Source organism: Panulirus ornatus, chromosome 1 (assembly GCF_036320965.1).
Source record: "Panulirus ornatus isolate Po-2019 chromosome 1, ASM3632096v1, whole genome shotgun sequence".
In the NCBI taxonomy this organism is placed as follows: Eukaryota; Metazoa; Arthropoda; class Malacostraca; order Decapoda; family Palinuridae; genus Panulirus; species Panulirus ornatus.
The window spans coordinates 14,950,532-14,967,332 of NC_092224.1; the positions used below are offsets into that span (position 1 = coordinate 14,950,532).

Genomic DNA, 16,801 nt, shown 5'->3' on the forward strand with positions numbered 1-16,801 from the left:
GATACGTTCCTGGATCAAAATAGATTAAATTGGTTTGTCCTGATCGTGCTGAAGGCTATGGCTGTGGTTGCAAGCTAAACTATGATATTACAAGGGCTTACGTCATTTACTGCTTGCTAAACGAATTTCATTTTTAAACGACGGTTGATTTACAAGAAAGCTTTCTTATTTTCCGAAACTAAAGCTTGAAATACACTTACAGTGTAATGGCATCTTCATTTACTGTTACGATAGTCTCAAAACTATCTTAGATCTCAGTTTTTGTCTAATAAATACATAATTCCTCAGAAAGTATGTAATTAATTACATATCATTAAGAACGGAGCACTATGACATCTAGTAGTGAGATTTTAAACTACCGACGTTTGTGTAAGTGAAGCTAAGCGTCACATCTTATATGTAAACAAAGACTGGAGTCACGTAAATTGAAAAACTAATAATCATATCATAGGGATGAAATCATATAACGTCAACAAACTAATTAACTTTATGAAAATGATTTAAAAAGCATGATATCAACCGAAATAAAAGCGGGAGAAAATGAGAGAGAAATCAACATCGTCATTGGGGCTATTCAGCATCGTCCAGCTGAACGCCTCGGGCTATGATCATAGTGTCCTGCTGAACTGTTGTCTTATATCATGGTACGAAGACTGAAGGCAAGATTTTGTAACAAGTCGGGCCCTAGGAACATCTGAACTCTAGGAAGAAGATGAAGACCATCGTAAAGTACTGTATTCAGTCCTTTAAGAGGAAACCGAATGCATGTACTCTAAGTGTCGTGCAGCGGTGTTGCTAATTAACGAAGAGAAGTTAGAAATTATCGACGTATGGGAGTCAGATTGCCTCGAATACCGTTCTGGGATGGATGATAGAGAGCTGTTGATTACTGATATCTCCAGAAATACTAACTACAGCTTAGGGCGGTTCATATGGTGCTGTAAAAGGTATAGTCTCACGGACTATGATGTTGGATTAACATGGGCTGCAGGAAATCATTATACAGGGGAATGAGCCTCTTCTTCTTAACTGTAAATTCGTAATTTTTAACGAAATAGTGACGTTTATCCCTATAACCATATTGTTAATGGTGGAATCAAGTAGAGTTACTAACCAGGTGCTAAAACTCTCCATCAATTTTCCTAGATAACGCGAGTTTGTTATGCAGTGGTAGTGTTTTGTGAATACAATAGCAGTTGCAGAGCAGGAGTTCGAGGGATGATTTTAAGTAGCAATAAAGAAGGTGCAAGTCGTGAGAGTTATGTGTTACTGGGAAACATGGGATTGATTAATCTAGCAACAACAGAATCTATGAAAACCTTACCTCACCTTTCTACCAGTGGAGATTTAGATTATTACTTATTTGATTCACGCAGGATTGAACATAATAGTTCTAACTGCCAAAATATGTCAAGAAACATAAGACCAAGCGGCCAGTCATGTCATTGCCCAGCCTCCCCACAAGTAGGAATCCCATGCAATCCCAACCAGTGGAGATTTAGATTATTACTTATTTGATTCACGCAGGATTGAACATAATAGTTCTAACTGCCAAAATATGTCAAGAAACATAAGACCAAGCGGCCAGTCATGTCATTGCCCAGCCTCCCCACAAGTAGGAATCCCATGCAATCCCAACCAGCAGACAGATTTAATGGTATGTTTTTCCCTTATGCTTTGGCTCTTAGGGAAAGTTAGGTGAGATTTTCATTGGTTCTGTTGACCCCTTTTTTTTACAAGTGCTTTGCATACTGTTTTATTAACTACATTTTTCTTTGATATACATAACCCTCACTACTATAGCGTTATCTCGCATAATAGAATGAAATATAGTGCTCCAGCTCATGTATTAAAAGTCTTATTGTATTTTCTAGATTACAACATTAGTGTTGCATAACAGAACCGCTTTATCCAGAGCTAGTTTTATTGTGGGATAAACTGGTAATTTTACATTTTTTAAGATTATGTTATGTTGATAGTGGGAATCTAGGGAAAATGTACAAGTTACTGATGGTTCAAACAAATGAAACAATAGATAACATAACCTATGAACACCTCAGTAAACCCTTTAGCTTTTAACATTTGCATTGTTTTTGTTCTTTGGAAGAAAATGATTGTTTTGAGCTCATATTTACATCCAGTTGTAGGAAAGTTTGTGTACTAAGCTGTGTGAATAGAGAGGTTTGTGTATTAAGGTCTGTGATCCTACATAAAAGTTCCCTGATTTTTCTATTGTGGTGGGGCAAAAGTTGCACATAATGATTTTTTTTAATTAACATTGAAATGAAGGTAATATGAATTTCAGCTGCTGGAAGAACTTAGGTGAAATTTTCATATATTTTCGTAATGATTTCTTGAAGTTTTACCAACTTTTGAATTAAATATATCACATTTTCCCTGATCTTCATAGCTCTCCCCCCCCCCCCTACTCTTTACATATCATCATTTACTATCTTAAGAAAAAAATTTATGTTAGAAAATCTTGTTCTACCAGAATGTGTGCATCATCCACACAGTATACCCTTTCTAAATGTAAACATTGGCACCTCAACAAAGCTGACTGGAATAACTTTTGAAAATTCTTTTCTGACCAAGTTTTCTCGGGTAAATTATTCTCATGTGTTGATGCTTTGTTTCCACCTAACACATATCAGAGGTTATTTTTATGGGAATGGAAACATTTATCCTCTATTCCTCCAAGACTACATCTTATTTAACCCATGGTTTGTCTGTTCCTGTTCTTAGGCCAAACGGGTACAGGATTAGCCATGTCAGTCTTAGAAAAACTCTACTTCCTCTTGCTCCCATTCAACATTTATCACTGCTCTTAATCATTACAGATACATTATCCATGAGGCACACTGCCCATAACCATATTGCAAATACATTATCTGTGATAACCAGTCCTCTTCATCCATTGATGGGACTTCATGGTCTTTAGGTAAATGCAATGCTGTCAACTTATGTGGCTCTACCTTTCCTTCACTTCTCTGTTGTGACGGCACTATAATTGTCTCTCATAGACAGCAAAACTCTCTTTGGTTCCTTTTTCTTCTGTAACATTCCTTCGTCCCCTGATGCTCCTCTTGCTCATTACATTTCCAACACATCTACTCTCCTCCATGCATCATCAGTTATAGTCCATGTCTCACAGTATACAACATCTTTGGGGCTGCAGTTCCTTTAAACACACCCATTTCTATTTTTCAAGTTCACTTACCTTCACCACTCTCTTCTCACCTATAACATTACCTTTTATCAAAAACCTTTACAAATTTTCATCTTTGCTTCCACCTGGTAATCGTCAGATGTACCACCAGTTACCCCTTTCAGCATATACACAGCCAAAAGTCTTTGTTTTGAATGCCTATCATTTAGTACGTAATCTAATAATAGAAACTGGATGTAAAAATGGAATCATAATTTTTTTTTTCAAAATTTTTTTTAAAATGAAGCAGATGTTGGGTGCTAGGTGAGGTTATGTATGGTTTATGCAGGTTGTGTAGAGTTTTTGCTGTTTTTCTCAATTTCACAGTGATTTATTTCACATTTTCCTTGCTGCTCATAACCTCTGCATTCACTCTGTTAATTCTTTTATTGGCAGGGGGTTAATCTTGATCATGCTCTGTCAGTTGTATTCTTTTCTTCACACAGAGCACAACTATATCAAAACAGTCAATGATATTTGTAAGTTGATTTTGTAGTGCCCCTAAACTAAAATGTAATCAGCTCCTCTACCAGCTTGGAGATAAGTAGTCATAGGCACAGTTAGTTGTTTAGGTTGGGTTGTTAGTAAATGGAAAGGATAATATGGTAGCGTCTAAATTTTGCTTAGGTTTGGGTCTAGGGGTAAAGCCCCCTGCATAGGGATTAGATTAGGTAGGGTTGAGTTTCATTTATGTCCAAGAGGTTTTGATTAGGTTTGGTGAGATCTAGGGTTGATTATTCTGTTCATTTAATCCACATTTTCCAAGGCTCTACATCCCTTCTCCACTTTTATTTGGTGTTTGATGCTACCAGACTTTTCCTGCTTGTGGTTACACCATGGGTAAAGATTTGTTAATCTTAAGTTGTCATTGTCAGTGGGAGAAAAGAAGTTCAGTCTTGATGAGGAACTTATGACTCCTAAAGAGTCCATTATTTCCTGCTGCTAGATGGAGTGTGATCTTGATTTTGCTGGACCTCCATAAAACGGTTCCTAGAGTTATCAGAAAATAGAATTTGGATGTAGAGCATGAAAACTTACTTGCCTTTGAAAAGAAATTATAGTGTTCTCCATATATTACAGGTTTAGGGGTTATAATGCGTTAATGAAATGGAAGAAAGAGCTTCAATATCAGTTTTATGAACCTACCAACACAATCTTGAATAACCTAGAACTGTATGTCATCAGACCAAGTGGAGATATTGTCCCCTGGAACACGTCTTATGAGGCTGTTCTCCCTTATCAGATATGACTTTACCAAAACACTGTAATGAGAATCTTGTAAGAAAACTAATTATTAATGATACAAAGCTGGACTTAACGAAGGAGGTGTGAATGGGGATTTTTACATAATGATGATTACCAGATGACTTCATGGATGATAAAAAAGAATATAACAGTAACACCCTTTGCATATCCTCAAAACTAATTGGATTTCTTTTGGTTGTTAACAAGGTGATGGATCTCATCTTACATATAGAAATCTTATCCATCAAGTTGATATTACAACCAGTTTAGGTCAAAAGATTTTTCTCGGTTGGGATCACAAAATATGGGCTTTTTACTGATTTACCCCTGGGGACAGGGGAGAAAGAATACTTCCCATGCATTCCTCACGTGTTGTAAAAGGCGACTAAAGGGGACGGGAGTGGGGGGCTGGAAACCCTCCCCTCCTTGTATTTTAACTTTCTAAAAAGGGAAATAGAAGAAGGAGTCACGCGGGGAGTGCTCATCCTCCTTGAAGGCTCAGATTGGGGTGTCTAAATGTGTGTGGATGTAACCAAGATGAGAGAAAAGGAGAGATAGGTACTATGTTTGAGGAAAGGAACCTGGATGTTTTGGCTCTGAGTGAAACGAAGCTCAAGGGTAGAGGGGAAGAGTGGTTTGGGAATGTCTTGGGAGTAAAGTCAGGGGTTAGTGAGAGGACAAGAGCAAGGGAAGGAGTAGCACTTCTGAAACAGGAGTGGTGGGGGTATGTGATAGAGTGTAAGCTCTAGATTGATATGGGTAAAACTGAAAGTGGACAGAGAGAGATGGGTGATTATTGGTGCATAGGTACCTGGGCATGAGAAGAAAGATCATGAGAGGCAAGTGTTTTGGGAGCAGCTGAGCGAGTGTGTTAGTAGTTTTGATGCACGAGACCAGGGTACAGTGATGGGTGATTTGAAGGCAAAGGTGAGTAATGTGGCAGTTGAAGGAATAATTGGTATACATGGGGTGTTCAGTGTTGTAAATGGAAATGCTGAAGAGCTTGTAGATTTATGTGCTGAAAAAGGACTGGTGATTGGGAATACCTGGTATAAGAAGCGAGATATACATAAGTATACGTATGTAAGTAGGAGAGATGGCCAGAGAGCGTTATTGGATTATGTGTTAAATGATAGGTGCATGAAAGAGAAACTTTTGGATGTTAATGTGCTGAGAGGTGCAACTGGAGGGATGTCTGATCATTATCTTGTGGAGGCAAAGGTGAAGATTTGTAGAAGTTTTCAGAAAAGAAGTGAGAATGTTGGGGTGAAAAGAGTGGTGAGAGTAAGTGAGCTTGGGAAGGAGACTTGTGTGAGGAAGTACCAAGAGAGAATGAGTACAGAATGGAGAAAGGTGAGAACAAAGGACATAAGGGGAGTGGGGAAGGAAAGGGATGTATTTAGGGAAGCAGTCATGGCTTGCGAAAAAGATGCTTGTAGCATGAGAAGCACGGGAGGTGGGCAGATTAGAAAGGGTAGTGAGTGGTGGGATGAAGAAGTAAGATTATTAGTGAAAGAGAAGAGAGAGGCATTTGGACGATTTTTGCAGGGAAATAATGCAAATGAGTGGGAGATGTATAAAAGAAAGAGCAGAAGGTCAAGAGAAAGGTGCAAGAGGTGAAAAAGAGGGCAAATGAGAGTTGGGGTGAGAGAGTATCATTAAGTTTTAGGGAGAATAAAAAGATGTTTTGGAAGGAAGTAAATAAAGTGCTTAAGACAAGGGAATCAATGGGAACATCAGTGAAGGGGACTAATGGGGAGGTGATAACAAGTAGTGGTGATATGAGAAGGAGATGAAGTGAGTATTTTGAAGGCTTGTTGAATGTTTTTGATGATAGAGTGGCAGATGTAGGGTGTTTTGGTCGAGGTGGTGTACAAAGTGAGAGGGTTAGGGAAAATGATTTGGTAAACAGAGAAGAGGTAGTAAAAGCTTTGCGGAGATGAAAGCTGGCAAGGCAGCGGGTTTGGATGGTATTGCAGTGGAATTTATTAATAAAGGGGGTGACTGTATTGTTGACTGGTTGGTGAGGTTATTTAATGTATGTATGACTCATGGTGAGGTGCCTGAGGATTGGCAGAATGCTTGCATAGTGCCATTGTACAAAGGCAAAGGGGATAAGAGTGAGTGCTCAGATTATAGAGGTATAAGTTTGTTGAGTATTCCTGGTAAATCATATGGGAGGGTATTGATTGAGAGGGTGAAGGCATGTACAGAGCATCAGATTGGGGAAGAGCAGTGTGGTTTCAGAAGCAGTAGAGGATGTGTGGATCAGGTGTTTGCTTTGAAGAATGTATGTGAGAAATACTTAGAAAAGCAAATGGATTTGTATGTAGCATTTATGGATCTGGAGAAGGCATATGATAGAGTTGATAGAGATGCTCTGTGGAAGGTATTAAGAATATATGGTGTGGAAGGCAAGTTTTTAGAAGCAGTGAAAAGTTTTTATTGAAGGTGTAAGGCATGTGTGCGTGTAGGAAGAGAGGAAAGTGATTGGTTCTCAGTGAATGGAGGTTTGCGGCAGGGTTGTGTGATGTCTCCATGGTTGTTTAATTTGTTTATGGATGGGGTTGTTAGGGAGGTGAATGCAAGAGTTTTGGAAAGAGGGGCAAGTATGCAGTCTGTTGTGGATGAGAGAGCTTGGGAAGTGAGTCAGTTGTTGTTCGCTGATGATACAGCGCTGGTGGCTGATTCATGTGAGAAACTGCAGAAGCTGGTGACTGAGTTTGGTAAAGTGTGGTGACTGAGTTTGGTAAAGTGTGTGGAAGAAGAAAGCTGAGAGTAAATGTGAATAAGAGCAAGGTTATTAGGTGGAGTAGGGTTGAGGGACAAGTCAATTGGGAGGTAAGTTTGAATGGAGAAAAACTGGAGGAAGTGAAGTGTTTTAGATATCTAGGAGTGGATTTGGCAGTGGATGGAACCATGGAAGCGGAAGTGAATCATAGGGTGGGGGAGGGGGTGAAAGTTCTGGGAGCGTTGAAGAATGTGTGGAAGTCGAGAACATTATCTTGGAAAGCAAAAATGGGTATGTTTGAAGGAATAGTGGTTCCAACAATGTTATGTGGTTGCGAGGCATGGACTATAGATAAAGTTGTGCGCAGGAGGGTGGATGTGCTGGAAATGAGATGTTTGAGGACAGTGTGTGGTGTGAGGTGGTTTGATTGAGTAAGTAATAATAGGGTAAGAGAGGTGTGTGGTAATAAAAAGAGTGTGGTTGAGAGAGCAGAAGAGGGTGTTTTGAAATGGTTTGGTCACATGGAGAGAATGAGTGAGGAAAGATTGACCAAGAGGATATATGTGTCAGAGGTGCAGGGAATGAGAGAAGTGGGAGACCAAATTGGAGGTGGAAAGATGGAGTGAAAAAGATTTTGAGTGATCGGGGCCGGAACATGCAGGAGGGTGAAAGGCGTGCAAGGAATAGAGTTAATTGGAACGATGTGGTATACTGGGGTCGATGTGATGTCAATCGATTGAACCAGTGCATGTGAAGCGTCTGGGGTAAACCATGGAAAGTTCTTTGGGGCCTGGATGTGGAAAGGGAGCTGTGGTTTCGGTGCATTATTACATGACAGCTAGAGACTGAGTGTGAACGAATGTGGCCTTTGTTGTCTTTTCCTAGCGCTACCCCGCACACATGAGAGGGGGAGGGGGGTTTTTATTTCATGTGTGGCGGGGTGGCTAATGCAGGAGACATCAACAAAGCAAAATATAAATAAATACCTCTTCTGCTGTTTTATCACCAAACTTTCCCTATTTCTCCAAGTTCTGTGCTCTTCTTGTGAAATCCTGAGACAGTACTATGTATAATGGTAAAGATAAGTGAGAGTGCTAATGGTTTTTGATTTTGCTGCATATACTCATGCACAAATTTTCATAATTTTATAGTAATAAAGAAAGTGGTACCTTTATCTTAATCCTTCGCCAAGCATTAAAGTTATAACCAGTATAATGCAACATTGCTTTGGTCACCGTTTACGTTTCTGTAGCACTGTGGGTGATATTAAGATGTACTACAATCATTTAAAGGATATTGGTAACTGGAAAAAATGCATGCATGAGAGCTTGCAGGAACTCTATTGCATCTCTCAGTAAGGGGTTTCCAATCATATGCAGTTTTATCACACACTGTGCTTTAGTCAGTAAGACTTGATTGGCAAGCAGTCACACATAAAACATATTGCACCCTTATGTGGGTAGTTTCATCTTAAATATCACACCCAGTAGTGGTTAACTTTGTGAGGGGCAATCTTATCTATTCTATAGGGGTGGTCTTATCTCTAACTCAGTACACTATTTAGTAGGGTTGTCCTTCAAGGGCAATCTTATCTCAATCTTAGCACATCACTCATTAAGAGTTGACCTTGGATGGACAATCATATGAAAAGGAAAAAGAAGGTAAATACTACATTTAGATGGTTACTTTTTTAAGAATACATTGTACTCTGAGAAGGATGATTCATTTACATGTACATACAACTTTAACACAACTTTAAACTGCATGTGTTTGAACCTAAAACTTAGTCTGTGATGATTAATCGTATTGCCTTACCTTTGGGGACATACATTTCAATGTTTACAGATAAGAGTCAAATACTGGATCTCTCCTTGATGTTCATGTGGTTAGTTGATAAATCACTTCTAAAGTGGAAGGGTGTCAGCCTAATTAGCCTTTTAAAAGTTGCAGTTACTTGACTTTTTCTGAGATACTGTATCCTTCCAATTGACGCACCATAGAAACACATATGTTACCCACATCCTGTGGAGCCACTGTATTTACTGATCAGATATCAATGCTTCTTGTGCGTAGTTAGCAACACCTTTCTTGCTCCTTTGTGATGGATGCTAAGAATTTGAGCGTCATGTCTTGTAGAAACATTATAGGATTTTAAGCATGTATCTGCCTTGAATATATATTATGTAGCAATGTGTAGTAGCTTGGAACATATCAGAGGAGCCAAAATTCACTGTAAAAACTTTTCTGTCTTTTATCTTTTAGTTGATTGATATTTTGGGGGTAGAGGACCTGTAATATGTAGATTTCTCTTTTGTCTTACATTATTGCTTGAAGACTGCTGTTTTTGTATGCATGGTTGTTTTTATTTACTATAGAATGGTATTTTGGCTCTGCATTGCTGCCCTTTATTTATTTATTTATTTATATTTTATTATACTTTGTCGCTGTCTCCTGCATTAGCGAGGTAGCGCAAGGAAGCAGACAAAAGAATGGCCTAACCCACCCACTCATATACACATGTATATACATACACACCCACACACTCACATATACATACCTATACATTTCAGTGTATAATACATATACATACACAGACAATTACATATGTACATATTCATACTTGCTGCCCTCAGCCATTCCCATCGCCACCCCGCCACACATGAAATGGCACCCCTCTCCCCCTGCTCACCGCAAGGTAGCTCTAGGAAAAGACAACAAAGGCCACATTCGTTCACACTCAGTCTGTATCTGTCGTGTAATGCACCGAAACCACAGCTCCCCTTCCACATTTAGGCCCCACAAAACTTTCCATGGTTTACCCCGGACACTTCACATGCCTTGGTTCAGTCAATTGACAGCACGTCGACCCCGGTATACCACATCATTCCAGTTCTCTCTATTCCTTGCACGCCTTTTACCCTCCTGCATGTTCAGGCCCTGATTGCTCAAAATCTTTTTCACTTCATCTTTTCACCTCCAATTTGGTCTCCCACCTCTTCTTGTTCCCTCCACCTCTGACACATATCTCCTTTGTCAATCCCTCTTCACTTATTCTCTCCATGTGACCAAACCATTTCAAAACACCCTCTTCTGCTCTCTCAACCACACTCTTTTTATTGCCACACATATCTCTTACCCTTTCATTACTTGATCAAACTACCTCATACCACATATTGTCCGTAAACACCTCACATCCACCCTCCTCAGCACAACCCTATCTATAGCCCATACCTCACAACCATATAACATTGTTGGATCCACTAATCCTTCAAACTTACCCTTCTCGCCTTCCACACATTCTTCAATGCTCCCAGAACCTTTGCCCCCTTCCCCACCCTGTGACTCACTTCCGCTTCCATGGTTCCATCCGCTGTTAAATCCACTCCCAGATATCTAAAATGCTTCACTTCCTCCAGCTTTTCTCCATTTACACTTACCTCCCAATTGACATGTCCCTCAATACTACTGTACCTAATAACCTTGCTCTTATTCACATTTACTCTCAGCTTTCTTCTTTCACACACTTTATCAAACTCAGTCTCCAGCTTCTGCAGTTTCTCACCCGAATTGGCCACCAGTGCTATATCATCAACGAACAACAACTGACTCACTTTCCAAGCCCTCTCATCCACAACAGACTGCATACTTGCCCCTCTCTCCAAAACTCTTGCATTCACCTCCCTAACCACCCCTTTATACTTACACATATATCATGTAAGACAGTATTTCCATTATAATCTGGAAGTATAGTCAAGTTTCCTTCAGATTTAAGAAAAGTGAAATCATACCTATGTTGATATTTGTTTTTATTAGGAAATTGTGCTTTATCCTTTCCATAGGGAAACTGATGTGTTTATTCATTTGAAAGCAGTGTGAATGTTTTATACCAAAGATTAATCAAATGAAGTACACCATGCCATCGAATACTCATTGTTGGTAAGTGTTTGATATATAAATAGATATTCAAGGATTGTACAGTATTTGTTCATTTTTTTTTGCTGTAATGGAGAAATGTTCAGTATCATGTGATACATATCTTTTACATATATGCTTCTCGTGATGAAATTCACAGATTCTCCCATGAGGAGGATAATTTGTCATTAGCGTTTCATAGATTTTCACACAAAATGATAGGGAGCAACTCTGCCATTAGGAAGTGGATGACCCTTATATCCTACAGGGATTAGAACAGGGCTTTAAGTACAGAACTGCAAATTTTATTTTGGATGTAGAAGGCAAACCAGTAGTAACATTTATAAGAGTTGCCTGTATGTGTGCTTGAGGGTAATATCAGAGGGAATGAACCAATACTCTAATCTTGTGAAACTTGCAAAAATGTGAGCGATGGTTAATTCTAGTAGTTTTTTGAGTAATAATGCTTAAGGGTAATGAGTCATTTGATAAGACTGGAGTAAAAGTGTGGGTTTGGGTTTGTTGGAAGGTGTAGTTCATTATATAAAGGAAGGTATGGGGCTTTCAAAGGAGGATGGATTTTTTAGGTTATGGTATGATGGAACAATGGAAAAGAAAAGGCTAAGGAAGTGTTTTGGAAAAGTTTAACAGAATTTAGGGAGTACTTTTAGGGGAGAAACATACTGTAATGATTGTTATAGGAGACAGAGTGGAAGGGGGATGATTTGTAGGCAATGAATTCACTGGGAAAAGGATATTGTTAAAAGTATGTGTGAAGTGTATATATTGATGGGTTATAATTTGCAAATGCATAATTCATCACAAAGATTTGCACACACCTATGGGACATAGGTTTTCTTCATCTTCTTACTTGATTGCTGTTTCTTATGTTAGCATGATAGTGCCAGTAACGGAATGAAGAAAGGCCACATTCGCTCACATCCATTCTCTGGCTTTCATGTGTAATGCACTGAAACCACAGACCTTTTTGTGGTTTACCCAAGTTGCTTCACATGCCTTAGTTCAATCTGTTGACAGCACGTTGATCCATATGTTCCAGTTCACCTTCTCCCGTGCACACTTTTCACCCTTCTGCCTGTTCAGGCCCCAGTTGCTCAACCTTTTTCTGTTAATCCTCCCATCTCCAGTTTGGTCTCCTTGTTCTTGTTCCCCCTCACTTCAGACACAGTTAACCTTTCCTCACTCATTCTCTCCATATGTCCAGTCCATTTCAGCACACCCTTTTCAGCACTCTCATTCACATTCTTTTTATAATCACACCTTTTCATATCCTTTTATTGCTCGATCAGACCACCTCACACCACCTATTTTCCTCAAGCATGTCAGCTACAACACGTCCACCTTCCTCCACACAGCCTCATGCATAACCCATCCCTTGCATCCATATAATATTTTTGGAACTACCATACCTTCAGACATACCCATTTTTGACCTCTTAGATGGTTCTCTCTACACATTCTTCTGTGCTCCTAGAACCTTTGCCCCCTCACCCTCCCTATGATTCAATTCCACATCCATGGTTCCATTCGCTGCCATGTGCACTCCCATGTATCTAAAACACTTCATTTCCTCTAGTTTTTCTCCATTCAAACTCACATCCCAACTTACCTGTCCCTAATAAACTTGTTTTTATTCACATTTACTCTCAACTTCTTCCTTTCACACACATTTCCAAACTTAGTCTCAATTTCTGCAGTTTCTCATCGAATCTGGCACCAGTGCTGTATCATCTGCAAACAATAACTGACTCACTTCCCAGGTCTTATCCCCTACAGACTGCATACTCATTTGTCTCTCCAAGACTTGCATTTATATCCCTCACCTCCTCAGCCATGAATAAACTTAACAGCCATGGTGACAATGTATGCCCCTGCCATAGATCCATATATACTTGAAACCATTCTCCTTTCTTCCTACCTGTACACATGCCTTACTTCCATGATAAAAGCTTCTCACTGTTTCTAGCAGCTTTCCTCCCACACTGCATATTCTAAAGACCTTCCACAAGGCATCTCTCTCAACCTGAACATATGCTTTGTTCTGGTCCATAAATGCCACCGACAAAATCATCTGTTTCTGTATTTCTCACCTGATCCACACATCCTCTGTCATTTCTGAAGCAACACTACTCCTGCCCAGTCTAATGCTCTGTACATTATTTCACCCTCTCATTGACAATTCTCCCATAAAACTTACCAGGTACACTCAACAAACTTATACCTCTGTAGTTTGAACATTCATCTTTTTCCCCTTTGCCTTTTTATAGTGGCACTATTCATACATTCTGCCAGTCCCTAGGAACCTCACCATGATCCATATATGAATTGAAAATCCTAACCAAACAATAAACAACACAGTTACCCCCTTTCTTAAGATATTCAACTGCAGTACCATCTACCCCAGATCCCTTGCCGTCTTTTATCGTATGCAAGGCTTTCGCCACTTCTCTTTCATCGCACCCCTCCCCATGATTCTCTCACTTTGCATACGACCCTGACCCAGACACCCTACATCTGACACCCTATCATCAAGAGCATTCAGCAGTCCTTCAAAATACTCACTCTATCTCTTTCTCCCTTCATCTTTACTTTTTACCTCTTCCTCTTTACTTGTTACCTCTTCCTCTTCTGTCCCATTTTTTTTCTTGTTTGTTGCGGAGTATTAACCTCCATCAGAACATTTTTTTTTTCTCCCTAAATTTTTACTGATACTTGCTCACCCCCAACTCTCATTTGCCCTGACTTTCAAACCCTGCACCTTCCTCTTGACCTTCTACTGCTTTCTCTTATACTTTTCCCAATCTTATGCTCTCCTTCCATGTAAGTACCACCTAAATTCCTCTCTTTCACTAGCAACTTTACCTCTTCATCCCACCGTTCACTGCCCTTTATCTTCCCACCTCCCACATATAGGTATCCATAACAATTGAAAAGAGTATTCACATCCTCCTATATTCACCTTCTTTATCAAAGCCTTCTTTATCATTTTCCTGTTATGCACTTAATAATGTTTTGAGAAAATCTAGTCTATCAGGCATAATTTTTAAAGCCTTGTCTGTCGAATCTTGCAATAAAGTTTATAATTTTTTGAATTGATTTTAAGAATTGATTTCTTATTATAATTAATTCAGAAAGTCTTTGAATAATGTCATTAATGTGCTCCTGGAAAATGTGACTTTGATAAAAACAAAAATTGATGAAAACTGGATCCACAGACATGGTGTCATAAAGTAAGGTTCCTTTTTCAAACAGCAAATAAGGATCAAATTTTGTGGACTAACAAGGTTAAAAACCATTCCAAATTATTTTGATAATAGCAGCACATTATGAATGTAAAACAATACAAGTACAGCTGTTTTACATGACTTAATGGTGCTTGAATGACAATCCAAATCTGAAGGTTTTATTAGTTGTATGTTCAATTGGAGCACTTAGGTTTCCCACTTGTGTGTAAAAAAATCTCAAAATTATTTTATACAAAATGAAGAAGACTTGACATTAATCCTTTGCTTGCACAATTGGGATTATGTATACGAATGTTGAAGGTGATAACAAGATGAAGAGGTTAGAGTTTTTTGTTTGAAGGTAGACTATGGAGTTATTTTTAAGCTATTCTCAAGACTTTCATTTTGACTTTTCTTTTAGGTTTGCTGGAGTTTCTTGCTTGATAAGAACTGGTCTAGGGTCATTTGGAATGAAGCCTTTTTTCATGATAAAGTTCATTAGGATTGGATATCTTTACTTACTTTTCTTATCACTTCTGAGCTGCATTATCAGCTGCGATTAACATAACTCAGTAGACCATTCCTCTTCAAAATGTTTCTGTGCCTCTCATAAGATCTTTGTTGCTCTGGCCTTAATTGGAGTCCCACCATTAGCTTCTGCCACTTCTTGAACTCTTTTTGTATCCAACTTCATCAGGTCTTCATATGGTAATGCCTTGCCTTAGGAGGCAAGTCACTTTTTATCATCCTTAACCTTTAGATCATCGACCCTGTCTTGCTCATATCAACAATCTTATGTTGGATATATTTGTGTCCCTTCAGAGCCTTGGAAACCAATATTCCTTAAAGGGTGGTGCCAAGAAAATTTAAATGGATTCCCTGGATAGAGGTTAAATGAATAACTCAGAAAGATACAATAGGTAGTAGGCTGTTGATAACAGCTGCCCAGGTTGGTACTACTGTCCTGACAGAGGAGCAATAAAGTGGTGCTCGGAACCATCATACACTCTCCATGTCAGGATTGCTGGTCTTACTTTCTGTCTCATCAGAACAGGACTCTCAGGCTGTTCCTCCCATCTTCTCCTTACAAGCACTATACACCTACTCAAACCTTGCTTATTATTATTGTTTTCTTCACATGAGTCCGTCAAATATATGGCCCCTGGTCCCTATTATCATGGGGTGTTAAGAATCTTTAGGTTTCTGTCTGACTCTACTGCCAATGAGAAGAAGGCCTCTGGTAGTAATAGTACCAGCCCCTTCCACGACCTTTCCCTCTGTTAAACCTTCCTCTTTTTCTATTCATTATAATGTTCATGGTCTCTTTAGTGACCTCTTCACAGTTGAACACCATCTGTCTGGCACCTCTCCTAATATCTTACTTCTGTCTGAGACACAGTTGTCTAATGATGTTCTCACATGTCCCTTTTTCATATCTAACTATAAACTCCACTCATGATTGTGGTTCAAAGGTGGTGTTTATGCTTGTTCCAACATCAACACACCTGTTGCGTGCCTCAAGGACCTCGAGTCTCCAAACTTTGATGTTATGTGACTCAAGGGCCATCTCCCTACATCAGTACTTTTCATCTGTTTTGCCTATTGCTCTCCTAATTCTATTGATTTTATATCCTTCTTCAAGTATCTAAACTCCTGCCATGAGACTTTGACATCCTCTCACCCGCAAGCCGATTTCCTCTTCCTCTGGGATTTTAATGTTTACCCTAGAGAATGGTAAATTCCTTTCATACTGATGATAGAGAGATCGAAACCCTCACATTCTCTGTTCTCAGTGATTTAGAGTAGATTATCTCCCACCTACCCATATACCTGACTGCTATGATCACTTTTCTAATGTTCAGGATTTGTTTTTCATCTCTAGTCCATCCCGCTGTGAATTCAGTCTTGCCCTTAATTGGCTCATCTGATCACACTCTCATAAATGTATCTATTCTAATGTCACCTCCTCCTCCAGCAGTCACTTCCAAGTGTGAAAACTGGCACCTCTGACTGGAGTAACTTATGTAACTTTTTTATGACTTAACTTGGGTCAATTATATTGTCTGTTATGTGGTGCTGTTTATGTCTCCTCCAAATGCTTAGCAGAGGTTATTCTTGTGGGAATGGAAGCTTTTATCCCCTCTGCCTCCAAGAAGACCTCTTTATCCATGGATCTACCTCCAAGATCTCTTCATCGAATCCATGGTTCAGCCGTTCTTATTCTGAGGCCATTTAGGCAAGGGATCAGGCATATCAGAATTGGAAAAACTCCTTCTTTTGGCTCCCATTCAGCTTTTATCCCTGCCTACAGTTGCTGCAAGCACATTATCTGTGAGGTGAAGCGTTCCTTTATTGAAAGGTGTAGTAACCTTTCCTTGTCTTTAGCTAGGGGTATCTCTAATGACTCTGGTTGCTCTACCTTCCCTTCACTTTTGCTGTCTCTCCCTTAGATATATCAACT

The 16,801-nt window shown here is 39.3% G+C and overlaps 1 protein-coding gene across 3 annotated transcripts in view; it reads left to right on the plus strand.

The window, feature by feature from the left end:
- Positions 1–16,801, plus strand: part of LOC139757083 (scoloptoxin SSD14-like) — a 190,480-nt gene that overhangs the window by 45,376 nt on the left and 128,303 nt on the right. Inside the window, exon 1 of one of the 3 annotated variants that reach the window (XM_071677183.1) lies at positions 563–947. The exons of 1 other annotated variant lie outside the window; for it this stretch is intronic. In XM_071677183.1, the coding sequence (XP_071533284.1) occupies positions 766–947 (182 nt within the window). In that variant the 5' untranslated portion in view covers positions 563–765. Of the gene's footprint in view, positions 1–562; positions 948–16,801 lie in introns of those variants that run through there. One more of the 3 variants, XM_071677247.1, reaches the window with a different exon arrangement.